The sequence below is a fragment of the Mustela lutreola genome, chromosome 18 (assembly GCF_030435805.1).
Source record: "Mustela lutreola isolate mMusLut2 chromosome 18, mMusLut2.pri, whole genome shotgun sequence".
Lineage (NCBI taxonomy): Eukaryota > Metazoa > Chordata > Mammalia > Carnivora > Mustelidae > Mustela > Mustela lutreola.
This window is the reverse complement of record NC_081307.1, coordinates 35,118,613-35,133,476: the sequence shown is the minus strand read 5'-3', so window position 1 is coordinate 35,133,476 and position 14,864 is coordinate 35,118,613. Positions and strand designations below refer to the sequence as shown.

General features: G+C 38.2%; 1 protein-coding gene across 6 annotated transcripts in view; it reads left to right on the top strand.

Moving 5' to 3' along the window:
• Positions 1 to 12,950, top strand: part of WDR17 (WD repeat domain 17) — a 102,921-nt gene extending 89,971 nt beyond the window's left edge. For 4 of the 6 annotated variants that reach the window (XM_059156103.1, XM_059156102.1, XM_059156101.1 and 1 more), the window contains 7 exons: positions 1,183 to 1,294; positions 4,495 to 4,636; positions 4,917 to 5,019; positions 6,179 to 6,280; positions 9,488 to 9,586; positions 9,899 to 10,082; positions 12,062 to 12,950. In XM_059156103.1, coding sequence (XP_059012086.1) covers positions 1,183 to 1,294; positions 4,495 to 4,636; positions 4,917 to 5,019; positions 6,179 to 6,280; positions 9,488 to 9,586; positions 9,899 to 10,082; positions 12,062 to 12,181 — 862 coding nt within the window. In that variant the 3' untranslated portion in view covers positions 12,182 to 12,950. Of the gene's footprint in view, positions 1 to 1,182; positions 1,295 to 4,494; positions 4,637 to 4,916; positions 5,020 to 6,178; positions 6,281 to 9,487; positions 9,587 to 9,898; positions 10,083 to 12,061 lie in introns of those variants that run through there. The other 2 variants (XR_009349651.1, XM_059156105.1) reach the window with 2 other exon arrangements.
• The last annotated feature ends 1,914 nt before the right edge of the window (positions 12,951 to 14,864 follow it).

The window sequence follows — 14,864 nt, the reverse complement described above, 5'->3', positions numbered from 1 at the left end:
CGAAGGCGGAGGCTTTAACCCACTGAGCCACCCAGGTGCCCCTAGCACAGCTATTTTATGCCCTATAAAAGCAAATGGTAATTTCCCTATCCTCATGGACATAATTGAATACTGCTATTAAATGTTGGTATCAGAAAACAGAGTCATTTAAACCTTTTAGCAAGAACAGATGAATTACCCTAATTTGAGACTTGTAAAAATACCCAAAGGTTTACCTGCTCCGTGATGGTAGAATATTTGACACACACAAGTTATCTATTCCTGTTCCAACCTCACAGTGTTCTCAATTAAACATCTCTTAATGTTTTAAAAATGATTGATTCATATAAATGACCAGTGTACATTTGACTGAAGGCATCACAAGGAAGGTTAAGGAGGAGTTTACTCTCAGAAGTCTGACCTTCAGAAATTCACATTTGAAATATTGTCTATTCTCAGGTTCTGCTGAATGTGTCAAATATCAGTTTCTTGAAAATGGAATGATAACATCTCGAACCCTTAAAAAATAGTGTTTTCTCAGTTATGATGTATGCAACCAAAAACTCTTTACCTAGTGATTTTTAAGAAGATATTATACAAAATATTTTTAATGTAAAGCTGTTAAGTCCATACAACAGTTTAAAGTACCTTATTTTTTAAGTGATTTATTCCATTTATTGAATCTTTAAAAAGTAAATCCAAAAATTGCATTTCTATCTTTGATTTCCACCTAAAGTTTAGGAGAGTTGCGGAATACCCCAAATTCTAAACTTAAAACATCTAGGTGTTCTATTGGTTTTAGGGAGCCGTGGTTGACTAGCATCACCAAAGCTGATGAGAATTAGCTTTGACAAAATTTGCCGTGTAATTCACTCCAAAGAACATATCTAACGTATCTAATTCTACTTAGCTTGGTTAGAGAATTGTCCTGTAATAACAAAGTTAATTATGAATATATAAAGATTCACTTAGATTAAAAAAAAAAACTACAGAAATGTCATAATCCATTTATCCTTCATGCTCTTCATTTTCTGTCATCCACATTTAGAAGACTACCATAATTAGGTAGGAAATTGGTGCTGTTTATATAAGTAGAAAATCGAGGGAGGCGGTAGAATTTTCTTCCTTGGAAATAGTTCTAAATGTTATTTTTAGATTTTTTTTTTCCCTCCATTGAAGTTTACCCTTTTGTTGCGTGCGTAGGAATCTGGCGGCCGATCTGCTGCTGATGACTCCTGACAACGAGCTGCAGCTGGTCAAACTCTGCGCCTTCTACCCAGGCTGCACTGAAGAGCTGAACGATCTTCGTGAGAAGGTAAGGTCAGGGCAGTCCATTCTCCAGTCGGAACGCAGTGCTGTGATTTAACTAACTCTAGGTTCGGGCACATACAGATTTCAGGCAGGGAAACAAACATATCCCTTTCCAACCCTTTTATAAATAGAACAAAAATGGTAACGGTAGGTGACATTTCTTGAACTTCTGCTGTATGCTTGGGACAGTTTCACATGCCTTTGTGTTTTACTCAATTCTCATGATGCCCTGAAAACCCAGGGATATTGTTCCTATTCCACGAAGAAAGGGAGCTCAGAGAAGGGAAGGAACTGCCCTCAGTGGAAGGCGGAGGGTGAATGTCAGGTTCAGCCTCTCTGCCTCCGTCCGCGTCCCAAGGCCTTCCCAATCATGCCGCTCTGCATCATAAGGGACATGTAAGCTGACTTTTTAAAAATAGGCAACTTAGGATCCATAAAAGAGTTAATGAAATATAATGAAATTCCCATGCATTACTCTAAAGTGGTTTAAAGAATTATTCCTTTATAGAACGTAGGAACTTATGTACCATGATTTTATATAAAAACAACAAAAATACTCCATAATCTGAAGATGGTTTATATAAAGTACAGCACATTTTTGTAGTTCAGTGCTTTTAATCCATTAAAAAGGTCATGAAGTTCTGTTTTTATTGGCGCTGGTAGATGGCTGTAAAGCAGTCAGGAAAAGGCAGAATATGAAATACGCACGTGCTGTGCGATTTTCATTTTGAAAACAACTGTGTATGTACTTATGTTATTTATAGCATATTCAAGGAGATATGTACAGTTCTTTTAAGAAAAATGTAAGATAGAATAAAACATTTTCTTATCTTTAACTCTGAAAATAACCATGTTTTGTTACACTTATATGACCCTTGATGTGTGCCCAGTAGCTGAGTGGCCTTATTCATTCAACAACGGGATACTTACTAAGTATTGTGATAGTGCAAATATACCAGGTGTGTGTGTGTGTGTGTGTGTGTGTGAGCTCCAGTGTGAGCAGATGTGTGGAAGTGTGTGTGAGTGAGTGTGTGATACCAGGAAAGATACCTGTGAAATGATAAGTATGCACAGTCATCAGTGGGTTGTGAGATTTGGGGGGATTTAACTTCTTTATATACTTTGTATTTTGTGAATTATTTTTTTAAATGAGCTGCGCTTGTTTTTACAAACCTGACAAATAAAAGCTATTTCCATGTTGAAATTAAAATAAGGAAGTAGGAACTTCACATTTGTTGCGTAGTGCCTTTTTTTTTTAAATGTTTTATTGATTGATATGAGAAAGAGAAAGCAGGAGCAGGAGGAAGGGGAGGCAAAGGTCTAGGGAGAGGGAGAAGCCGAGTCCCCGCCGACTGTAGTGCCCTATGCCAGGCTCAGTCCCAGGACCCTGGGATCAGGACCTGCCGTGTAACGCACTGGGCCACGCAGACGCCCTGCCTAGTGCTTTAAGAGTAACTCACATATCTTCCGAGGTGAGAACAGCAGGTGCTAATATTGAGGCTTAGAGTGGAAAAATATTTGTCTGTGTTTACACACTGGTAATGGCATGGGCAAGATGACATTCACACAGTCTTTTCATCACACGTTCTAAAAAGATATCAGACTTTCTGGTCAGACTTCATTAATAACTCTTTAGAAAGACTAGTCAGTTTGTGTACACATGTTACTACCTCTGGACAGTTTCACAAGTAATGCTAAAAATTGTGTTTTCAAATATTTTGTTGATTTATATAACTTAGAATTTTAAGACGGGACAGAAGTTACAGGAATGATCATCTTCCTTATATTTTATTTGAGAATAAAATTTCAATAGAAATCATTTTTCCATTTCCTTTACTCTTGGAGCGTGTAACAAAGTGAAGAAACTCTATTTTTTTTAGCCAGGCATAGTACCTAGCACATAGTAGTTGTTCAGTAAAGACTGGCATTTAGTAAATGAAGATGGGGAAACAATGTGGAAATGTTATATGTATGAAAGCCCTTTTAATGGAGTTTGTTGTAATTGTTTAAGAGGGAGAGATTAAGGAATCTAAAATGTTCAGTTTACCAAATTTTTATTTATTTTTTATGTTTTCATTTAACTTCCGGGTGGTTAACATGCAATGGGGTGTTAGTGTCAGGTGTACAGTATAGTGACTCACCACTTCCACACATCACCCGGGGCTCCCCAGCCCCCATCACCTCCTTCACCCATCTCCCCACCCACTTTAAGTCACAGAAGTTATGAAGCTCTTGAATAAGAGCGTTAATAAATAGGTTGAATAAACCATCTTAGTCACTTGAGGGGACATAGAGGGGAAGTATGAAGGGACGAGTGTGAGGAATCTCAAAGGTGAGCGGACCCATGACCTACTGTGATTGAACTGAGGCACAGGAAAGCCCTCTGCCCCAGGAGCACCTTCTCCGGGGTCGCCGAAGACCAGCGAGACAAAGCCTTCAACGATTTATAGGTGTTGCTTAGAAGCTGACCAGCAGACCTTTAACACTTCCTCTTCAAATGTCATGAACACATCAGATTTTAATATAAAAGATAACTTTCAATTCCTGCCTACATTCTGGAAGCGGAAGAGCTTACCTAAGGAGGAGCGGGCTCTCTGTTTCAACAGGAAAAAAAATTATTTGGAAAAAAAAACGAGAGTATTGCTTTGCATTTTACAGTAATGAAATCTCATAGGCTCAAAATCTCCATTTTGTGGCATTTCAGAATGTCAGAGCTAAAAACTGTGAGAGCTTGTATATGTTATGCCTTCCTGCTTGAAATGACGTGGCTTTGTCTCAAAGGCCGAGTGAACTTAAACTCCAGAGCGTAGAGGTCGTGGAAGAGTGTACTGTTGACATTTTCTACATTTGACATGGTTTCTGGCATTGTTCAGAGTATCTTGAAATAGCAAATTTCAGCTGTTTTTTCCCCGAATTACGTGCATGGATACTAATTCCGATTATCACAGTTTCCTTCCACCTCTTTTATTAGGTGTTTATGGGACGAAAAGCTATTAACTCATTAGCTAATACCCTATTTACTGTTATTAGATCCTAAAGGTGTTTTCCTAAATGTATGCTCTTAATACAAATTATTTCATTTACATCTATTTTGAACAACTTTAATAAGAAAAGCATGCTAGGCATATTGGAAATATTTATTAGTTATACTGCTGTTTTTATACCTATAAATTTTAGTAACATCATCAAACCAATTACTTTCAGTGCAAGCTACCCACGGTAGAGGAATGTATGCAGTTAGCGGAGACAGCCCATGCAGATGGTAATATATTTGAAACTGTGAAATACTACTTGTTAAGTCAGGAACCTGAAAAAGCCCTTCCTATTGGTATTGATTTCATTAAAGGTAAGTTTCTAGTTGTTAGTATAATCTAAAATCTACTCAGTTACTTGATCTTTTCATTAATATTGATAAGCAACCTTAAAATCAATTTAAAAAGTAAAGAGGTTGGTGATTATATAGTATGGGGACTTAAAAGACAGTAAATATGGAAATACTTGTGATCCAGAAAATAAGGGGGTAGATGGGATTGACCATAAGAGAATTAATTATATAAGTTAAAAATTGGATGAACACATTTAAAACTATTACTTAGAGAATCTCGTATTTGGTTTTATTTTGCCAGAATACATCACTAGTTCAAATTGGACATTGGATACCATTTATCCTGTTCTTGACCTGCTGAGTTATATTCGTACTGAAAAATTAGTCTTGCATACGTGTACTAAGTGAGTACTTTTTCTCCAAAATATATAACTGAACCTATGTAATGTTTTAAAATGGTTATATTGTTTTTAGTGTTCAGATCATGAAAAAAGATCATCTTGGACCAGTAGATGCCCTTGTAGAAAAAATTACATTTTTATTTGCTCTTTTTTTTTTTTAAGATTTATATATTTATTTTAGAGGGAGGGGGAATGAGGGGGGAAGAGGGAGAGAGAGAATCTCAAGCAGACTCTGGGCTGAGCTCAGAGCCCACCCTGGGGCTCAATCTCGTGACCCTGAGAGCATGACCTGAGCTGAAACCTAGAGTTGGACTCTTAACCTACTGAGCTACCTAGGTGTGCCTTTATTTGCTATTCCCAAGAAAAAATAAAGAGATCAGTTTGGAACAAATAATCTTAGTGGTCCTATTTACTAATACCTGGAGTGTGTATGTTTATATATGTGTGTGTACACATGTGCACACGCATACACACACACACCCCTAACTGGCTCAGATAGGGCTAATTCAGAGCTGTGGGGTAGTCTTAGTCCTCAAGTCCTCAAGAAGCTAGTGGTCATATCTATTAAATGGCAACTGTGTGCAAATCATACTAGGCTGGGGGAAAAGTGAAGGTACTAGAAAGTGAAAAACAGACACCATCCCTGCATTCATGTATCATTTAAGGACACTGTTGTCCATAGAATGAAAGTCCCCAGAGACTGTGTAGTTTATAATGGAGGCTTTGGGCTATTTTTGCTTTAATGGCATATGTGGAAACGATGATGCCACAGCCTGGGAAACTTTGACAAGCTTCCCTAGTCAGAAATGGAGTGGGTATGCTCTGCCCTTTCCCAGAGTCTACAGAGTATGCCAGGAATTCCTAAATTGAGCCTAATGAGTTATTTAGAGAACAATGGACATGAAGAAACAGTCAAGGAATAGAGAAAAGCAAGAAGGCAAGAGTTAAACCTTACATGTGGTATAGCATAAGTGTGTGAATAGGAGTTAACTTAAGAATAAAACATCTTCAAGTCTGGAAAATTTTCTAAACATATTTTGCTATGTCAGTCATCAAAATACAGAGAAGCAAGTACAGTGACTACATATGTGAGTAACGTTCTAGATCTCAAGTTATGGAATTAAAGATATATATCTATATGTATATATATATTCTCTTCTAGAGCGCGAAATGAATTGCTTATATTGTGTGGCTATATTGGGGCACTATTGGCTATCAGAAGACAGTACCAAAGCATCGTTCCAGCACTTTATGAATACACAAGGTAAAACCAATTTCGCTTCTGTTTCGAACTTAGGGAAATTCCTTTCACTGAGATAGTCTCTAAGTACATCCTAGAAGGCCTCCGGTACATATTGTATGCATCCTCTGGTTCATTAGCAGGCACTTTATAATAAAGCAGTGATAAAAATCTATGAATTAGAAGTGAATTAGGATGTAAATGATAGAAATTCTAATTCTAGCTTAAACACATGGGGTTTATTGGTCTTGTGTCAAGATTCTTGGGATCAGCTTCCAGGGCTGTTAGAGCTATGCACGAAGTCCATCCAGGACGGAATTCTTCCCTTGTTTTGATGCTGACCTCCTCAGCTCCCCTCCATTTGCCAGAGAAACCCACCACAACAGTTCTGCATTCTAAGCAGGAAGCAGAGAAGAGTGACAAGGCAGGGACCCTAAAGCATGAGACCATCGGACTCGGGAAGGAGAGGCTCACTTGGGTTAGATGCCTCCCTTCGGTGAGAACCATAGAACCCTGTTTTTAGAAGAAACAGAGAAACTGGGTATTTCAGCTTTCCGATCTCTAGAGTAAGAAAAAGCAAAGAGGATTTGTGAACAGTGGGTGACTCGCTGCTTTAGAGTCGGGCCTAGCAGTCCTGCCAGACTCCTCTATCTTCTACCCGCTTTGCTGAACTTCAGCCATTGTGCCTAAAACTTGTTATCCTCAGAAAGAAAATCCAGAGTGCCTTTGCAGAAAACATCCCTTCCAGTTGACTAGTTTGCTCCATGGCAGAGTAGCTAACTCCGAAAAATGCTGAGCATCTGTGGGTAAGAGCAGTTTTTCTGAGTGCTCCTCACACGGGGTCGACTTTCCCAGAGAGCTTCCTCTTCGCTCCTTTCCCTCTCTTCCTCGAAGGCCACGTATGGGACTCAGGCTGCCACCTGGAGCAGACTGAGGGACAGTGGGGAGTGACACTGCGGGGAAACTCGGGGAAAAACCTATTTCTGTGCAGGCGGCAGACCCAAATCTGAAAGCAGTTTTTAACAATATTTAAATACCTGATGGGAGCAATAGGATGTACCGCATGGAATGAAAGTATTTGGTGAAATGTGTCCCATTTACATGTGACTTGGGTAATGAAAGTAGAGACAGGGGACATGGTCCCTTGAAATAGAATCAGAAATAAAAGGAGGCTTTTACACGTGAGGCAGGAGAGACTCGGGAGAATGCATCTGAGCCTGCCAGTGTAAAACGAGAAAGTAAGAGGGCCCTCCTGGGACGGAACTTCTTACTACGCTGGCTATGGTGTCTGCCTGGCTATGGTGTCTGCCCTCTAGTCTCAGGCCCTTGCCCTCCCCCTCGTACTGAGCCCCCAGGGCGTTTCTGGCCCTCTGCTCCCTCCCGTGCTCCGCTTCCCGGCTCAGTCCCCGCTCAGTCTCCGGGTCTCCCTCACTCTGTTTTCCCCTCAGTTTTCTCTCCGTGGAGCCCTCAACATTTCTGTGGCCGCACCCATCGCCTCCACGGTGGTTTTCACACTCAGGCCTCACCCGCGTGGCTGGCCAGAGTCTGACCTCCGCTCCGTGGGCTCGACACGAAAACCTCGTCCTCCTCAAATCGGCTGCTTCTCTGTGTTCTCTCTTTCTTTTGATTGGGTCATCCTATTTCTGCCACCCAGAATCACACGATCAGGGTTCTGATTAAGTGTTCTTCCGACTGCCATAGTTAGGGTCTGGCCTAACTCCCTCCTGCCCCAGCCCTGCGTCTGGTCCCCTGATCTCTGCACCTCTGTTCTGCTCCATCCCCTTCCGGCAGCACCACCCTTCCTTCCTTGGTTCCCTCCAGACCCCCCGGACCCCCCACTGTCCATCACAGAGCTTCCAGATCCTTAGTCTTACACTAAAGGTCTGCAGCCTTCTCTGTCCTCCACTCTGGCCAAACTGAATTACTCGTGGCCCCGTAACGTGTGGAAGCTTTCCCCGGTGGTCTCTCAGCGTCCCTCCACTGCTTGCCTTGGTTTTTCTCCTCATTCTCTGCCACTGCTTTGTTTATAGCAGATCACCCAAATGACTGCACAGATGAAGTCCTATCAAGTGCAGATTTGTAGACAGGGAAGCCAGAGTGTTTAAGGAATTCATTTTGGATCTAGCCACATTGTCAGTAAAAATTTTAAGTTCAACCATTTGGGATTAAAGAACATGATAAGCTACTAGTCAATTTGAGATAATATTTCTACAGTGTTAGACATGCGTGTGTATGGGGGGAGAGTTTTACCTTCTTCCTCACCAGGCCTTATCATGCCCCAGCGGAAGGATTACAATTAGCCGGAATAACCCGAAAATGCACGTTACAGAATGGCTTCCTTAACCCTTACTTCCTCTCTAAGGTCTTGTGTTCTGTCTCTATCTCCCAAACAGCTTTTACTTTTAAATTTCCGCTAGTTCCTTGGAAAACCCACTGAGTTCAAAACTTGTTAAAGAAACTAGGACTAGTAATTATTTATCTAAGGCTTTCTAATTAATCCTAATCATGTCTCTTTTCCAGTTTTCTCTACAGAGACATGATGGATCCCTGATGTCCCTGTTCTGCGGCTTTTTCTCACACACGTCTGTCTTTAAAGAACCGCAGTCCTCATGTCCATTCCTTCCCACCAAGTTGACATTCTTCTCTTGCTGTTCCCCCACTTGCTTTCTTACTCCTCTAATATTCACTTTGAATTCGGACGTGCGCGGTGCCACACAGCAGCCGTGAGGGACCAGTACACGACGTTGCTTGGCTCGTCTCTCCTTTCTCCACAGTTCATTTGTTCCTTCCTTTGTTTACCCACTTGTTGCTAGTTTTACATTTTACTTTTCAAGTTTGTATTTAAATCTCGTTAACCTTCAGTGTAATATTAGTTTCAGGTGTACCGTGTAATGATTCAGCACTTCCGTACATCACCCCGTGCTCCTCACGACCAGTGTCCCCCACCCCACCCCCATTTCACCCATCCCCCCCAAATCCTCCCTTGTGGTTCGTTCGTTCATCTGCTCACTTGACTGTCATCCAGCTGGCACTTACCGGACATCTTTGACTTCAGGGCACTTAAAGGCCAGACATACAAGTAAATGCTCACACATGCACACCTTCGTGTATACACACGTATTTTTGAGCAGTCGTTGTTAAATCTGAAATTGCAGTTATTTAAAGCACATTTGCTTTTTTGATATCTTAGTCTTGGGTGCCCGATGTTAATTTCTGTTTCATATGTTTCAGTCAGCTGTTAAAGCGTCGGGCGGTGTCAGTGCCTTTAAAAATTGAGCACCTTTCGGAGGAGTTGGACGCGTGGAGAGCTTGCACACAGTCTGTCAGCCGGTGAGTGCAGCTGATGAAAAATTGGAAGGCGGAGGTATTACTTAATATTATAGACAAACTTGGTGAAAATGTGGATTGACTATTAATCTTAGCCAAATAATGCATCTTGGTTTGTTCAGCGTATATTCGGTGATAGTTTACAATCCCGTTCTTTCTGTCTTGTCAAAGTCTTTCACTTCACTACAAATCAAGTCTAAGTTGCCATCATTTCTAAAGGGGGACCAAATAGTCCTTACAGACTGTTTCTGATTTAAACCTTAATAATTCTATGGTTCTACAAAAATGAAAATGTAATATCTGTTGAAAATATAGATCATCGGAAGAGTCTGCCTATACACCCCCTTCTGATTCACAAAAAATGGTTTATGCAACTTTACTAAAGAGACTAGAACAAGAACCACTCAGAGGAATTGTTGGACCAGATTACGTGACTGGATCAAACCTGCCCAGTCATTCTGATATCCACATCTCTTGTCTTACGGGATTAAAAATCCAGGTACAGCCTAATGTAAGGCATAAATTGTTCGTTTCCATTGTTTCCATGTGTTTCATTATTTTTAAAAATGTGGTCTTAAAATAAGCATAATCTGAATAAGAGGCGGTACCTATGAAGAGGACTGATGCCTTAGTGAGAAGATACACCCTTAATGCTCGACAGTTAGCTTCAATGGACTCTCCTCCAAATACAGTCAGAGAGATGGTTGTTGTATTATTATCGTGAAAGCAATTCATGTAACAGGTGTACTGAGTGACAAATGTTTAAAAGGTACATGTAGATCATATCCTTTTTTTTTTTTGTAGATCCTATCCTTAGGGAAATTAAATAAAGGAGACAAAGCCAGTCAACACAGTTATAAATGATCATATCGTAATAGATTAAAATTAACTTTATAGTCTCCATTTGTATTTTATAAACACAAGAAATTAAGAACTGGCATATGTATATTATTGATATACATACTCTTATATTGGCTTACTGAATTTTTCAGCAATTACAAATTATTGGGATCAATCCTGAGGGATGGCTAATCCCTAAGGAAGGTCCCTAGTGTACAATCAGAAATAATGATGGGGAGTGACACCTCCCAGTGCCCCATTTCTAGGGCAAGTGGAGACGCCTTCATGGGCTCAGAGCCAGGCCAGGTGGAGTGTCCACATGGAACAAGCAGCCACGTCCACACAGACTGCAATTGCAGCTACAGTACAGACACAAAAACACCACTTCCCAGAAAAACGTTCACATTTTACACAGTGGGTTCTTTATTTCTAATGGAATGTGACTTATTACATTTCTATTACTGATAGGCCAGGCCAGTGGGGACAGTCCAAAAAGCAGACAGGACATTTAGTTGCGTGCATGCTTTTTTATCCACTTATGTTCAGAGATAAGCAAAGCAGTAAATTCAGTAACTGATAATTAAGAGCAAAAACATCATGCAATTTGTAGAATATATCTTCTTGCTACTCACTGTCCTCCCCGTGCCATTCCCAGTCCTTCCTTCGTATACCCGAAGCACCGTCCTGTTCGCTTCTCCCCTTCCATCTGCAGTAGCCGAATGATCTCGCAGAGAGGCTGCCTTACCTCTCTGCACCCAGACTTGCAGCAGGAGAGAACCTGCTCGTTATCATCTAGCACTAATATAAATGGGGTGCTTCCCTCCCAGGATCTTTGTCTTTGGACAGAAATCACTGTTCTGGTTCTAACTGTGAAATGTGACTTGTCCTTGAGTAGGAAGCAGTCTACTTCACATGACGGGTTTTCCAACGTCTACACATGATTTAGTGATTTGAAGTCGTGAGAAAAAATCTGCTCACTCTAGAAAAGAATTAAGAACATTAGTTTTTAGTCCATTTTGTATTTTTGAAATCATGCTTTTCTTTCTGAGAGCTGGGAGAAATAGATTAAAAGGTTTTTTTGCATTCGGTTCTTTAGAACTACCCTTGACAAAGTACCTGAGGTAACTGAATCATAAATACACTTTTACATCATAACCATTGACATGATTTTAAATTGTGTATACACAGCAGCATGTTTTTTATCTTCTGGAGAGGAGTTTCAGGGCTTCTGGCTTAAATAGTTTCCCCAGCTGTATTGATGTAGGCTATATGAGTGAAGTAGCGAAGTGTATTTAAGTCTATTTAAGCATATATACTTTTATAAAATGTTAACTTGTTTTAGTTAATGGATTAGCAATACCTTTGTCATTGGTAGCACTAATGTCTTCAGAGAATTCTGATTATAAAACCAAATTCTATTTTGAAAGACATCCGGGCATAATATTAAGATATTTAAAATTTTTTCTATATTTTGGAGTAGTTCAAAAAGTCTAACTTTTCTTGTATTTTAAAATTTTCTATTAGCATTGTCTGAATACTGCCAATGTTTTTTCTTTTTAAGGGATTCTGTTTCTGGAATTTTATAAGCACATTGCAAATTTATAATCCCATCTTTTCTTTCCTCAACTCTGTGTACAGGGCCCTGTATATTTCCTTGAAGATGGGAAATCCACTATCTCACTGAATGATGCTTTGATGTGGGCAAAGGTGAACCCATTCTCACCATTAGGGACTGGAATACGACTCAACCCATTTTGACAGAAAGTTTTTCTCCTTGTTTAATTTTTTTTTTTAAGACCTTTTGTGAGTTAGTATTACTTTAGCCTTTGTTGTCCGAGAGCCAAAGGTTGAGGGGAGCGGGGATGGTGGGGAATGAGAGTTGACTTTATAAATTAACTTCAAATAATAAAATATTTATATGATTTCACGGAAAAATAGATGTGTCCTTTATAAAATAGAATAGCCATATTAGGGAGAAAGATAATATTTAAATTATAAAAGGCTGAAGTATATAAAAGAGCATATGTAAGTTTCATAAAGTTACCAAAGTTTCATAAAAGTACCAAAATATTATATTGTTGAAACATTGAAACATATTAAATAATGCAACACCCACAATAGTGCTTGACATAGAATAAGTACTTACTGAACATTGGAATGACTGAGTGTTTTGAGATATCAGAATGTAAGGTATGTATGACGGACCTTCAAGTTAACCAACACCCATACTGTCCTCCGTAAAATATATAGTAAACCAGTCGTTTCAGTTCATATTTAGTAAGTTTCCAGGAAGGAGTTTGATATGTATCAATAAATGGATACACAGTCAAAATACTTCCGAGTTTTATTATTTTTTAAAGAAAGCATTACCACGTCTTTTGAACTGAAAGTAAATGTCCAGTTATAAAGGAATAGGTTCTATAAGCATAGTAAAAATTGAGGAGTAAAAAACACAAATGCAGTTAAATCTGTATGAGAATTTACAGGTATGTATGATATTAGTTTTTATTACCATTTAATATTTACAGTAATTTCTAATTGATTTATATTAACTCTATAACATAATTTATTTGAAAAAATTAGCTTCAAGGAAATTTCTGTAAGTACATATTAGTTGAAATTTGGGGTATATTATAAACTCAAGTTTTTTTTTAAATATTAAAAGAACAAAACTATTAAAAAAAAAAAAAAAGCCTGAGAAATGACTGCAAGTATTTCAGTTGCAGTAGAATTCTCACTCAGAGGTCTATGAAATTAATGCATTACTGGGAAGAACAGTACTTTGATACTCAGACTGTTTTACAGAATTTATAATATAGATGTTTTTGTCTTACTAAAGAGTGAGTTTCTATAATTAGAATAATTGTGGTTTTTATTATCTTTAAACTTGTTGCATTTAAAATTTTCTTTAGCAAGAGTCTTAACACAGAAAACAATATATATTATGTATATATCTATTGCATTGATCAGCTCTAACTGTCAAAAAGATGTTACAGGCCTAAATTCTATTTTATAAAAAAATTTAATGAACATTACAGAAGAGAATGTATGCAGTGCATCAAAAGTATGAAATTTTTAAAATCCTTAGTGATAGGCATAACTCAGAATTTTTTAGATGAGGCAGATTTTTCATTAGCATGTATGTAGTAAAATCTTTTCATTCATATATAGCAGTTGAACTCCCACTATAATTCTCTTTATTTTTGTCTTAAAATAGATTAAGAAGCCTATATTTTGTGCTTTAACTGCTTTAAAAGATCCACTGACTGTAAGTTATACATATATAAATGATTGTTTCCTTCTTCATTTTAAATGAATGCAGGAAAATATTTTATGTATAAACTGAAAAATTCATATAACTCTTTAGTACATGAAGACAATAGAGTAACCCAATTTGTGTCTAAAATCTAAATTGGATTGATTCGAGTACAAATCTGTTATTTTGACTTCTACAGTGTTCTATACCTTATTACCAATTATAACTATGAATTCCTCATAGAACTGTGTCATTTGACCATGTCAGTTTGCATCTTTTGTGCCTTAATATGAAAAACAAAGCGATTTTTTAAATTTATAAAAGGTTTTCTATTGTTAAATTTCGTATGCATGAAACCCAAATAATATGAACTTATTTTACTACTAGAAGATGTCTATATTACTGATGTGTATAAATTATTTTCCAAGTTTAATTATGCTTTTATGAAAGAAGTCTCATTAGACAATGGTTTTAATAACACTGGAAAAATATTTTGCCTATAAAAATTACCGGATGGTTAACACAGTTGCAACATCAAAATGAGTTATATCTTGTGAAAATATGATTTTCATGTCAATCAAAATTTATATATATTTATTGTCTATATTTCCATGAAATCAGCCAGAGGTGTTCAGGAACATCATCGCAGTAAAGCAATGACTTTTATTTTGTGTCCTTTTAATAGGAACATTGACACTTTTTCAGTGTTAAGTCAAGAGGCATTCTGAATAGAGCAAAGCCTCACCAATTGTTTATAAAATTTAGCGTTTCTTATTTAGTGTAGCAGTCATACAGAAGATATCTTCATTGTCAACTCTTACTAAGTTTTTATTGTGCCATATCTTTGAAACATTTATTCCTAAGTTAACTGATGAAAGAACTTTTATGCTAAATTTAAATACCTTAGGACTGTGCTTAATATGGCCTGTAGTTATCTAGATTTTTACGTATATAGGTATGAATTTCAATAAATACCGCATTAAAACCAGACATGACAGAGTTAGCTGCTAAGATGAGCATCAGTATTGTCCTCCAAACCAGCACCGAGAGAACACTGTTTCTCCATAAAGGCTGGGTCTGAGTCATCAGAGATGTAAAGGGCTTGAGCTATCAAGTAAGTGACTGCCTTACTTGGAAGCCTAGAAAAATCACTTTGGACTGTCAGGAGGATTCCCCAAGAAAAAC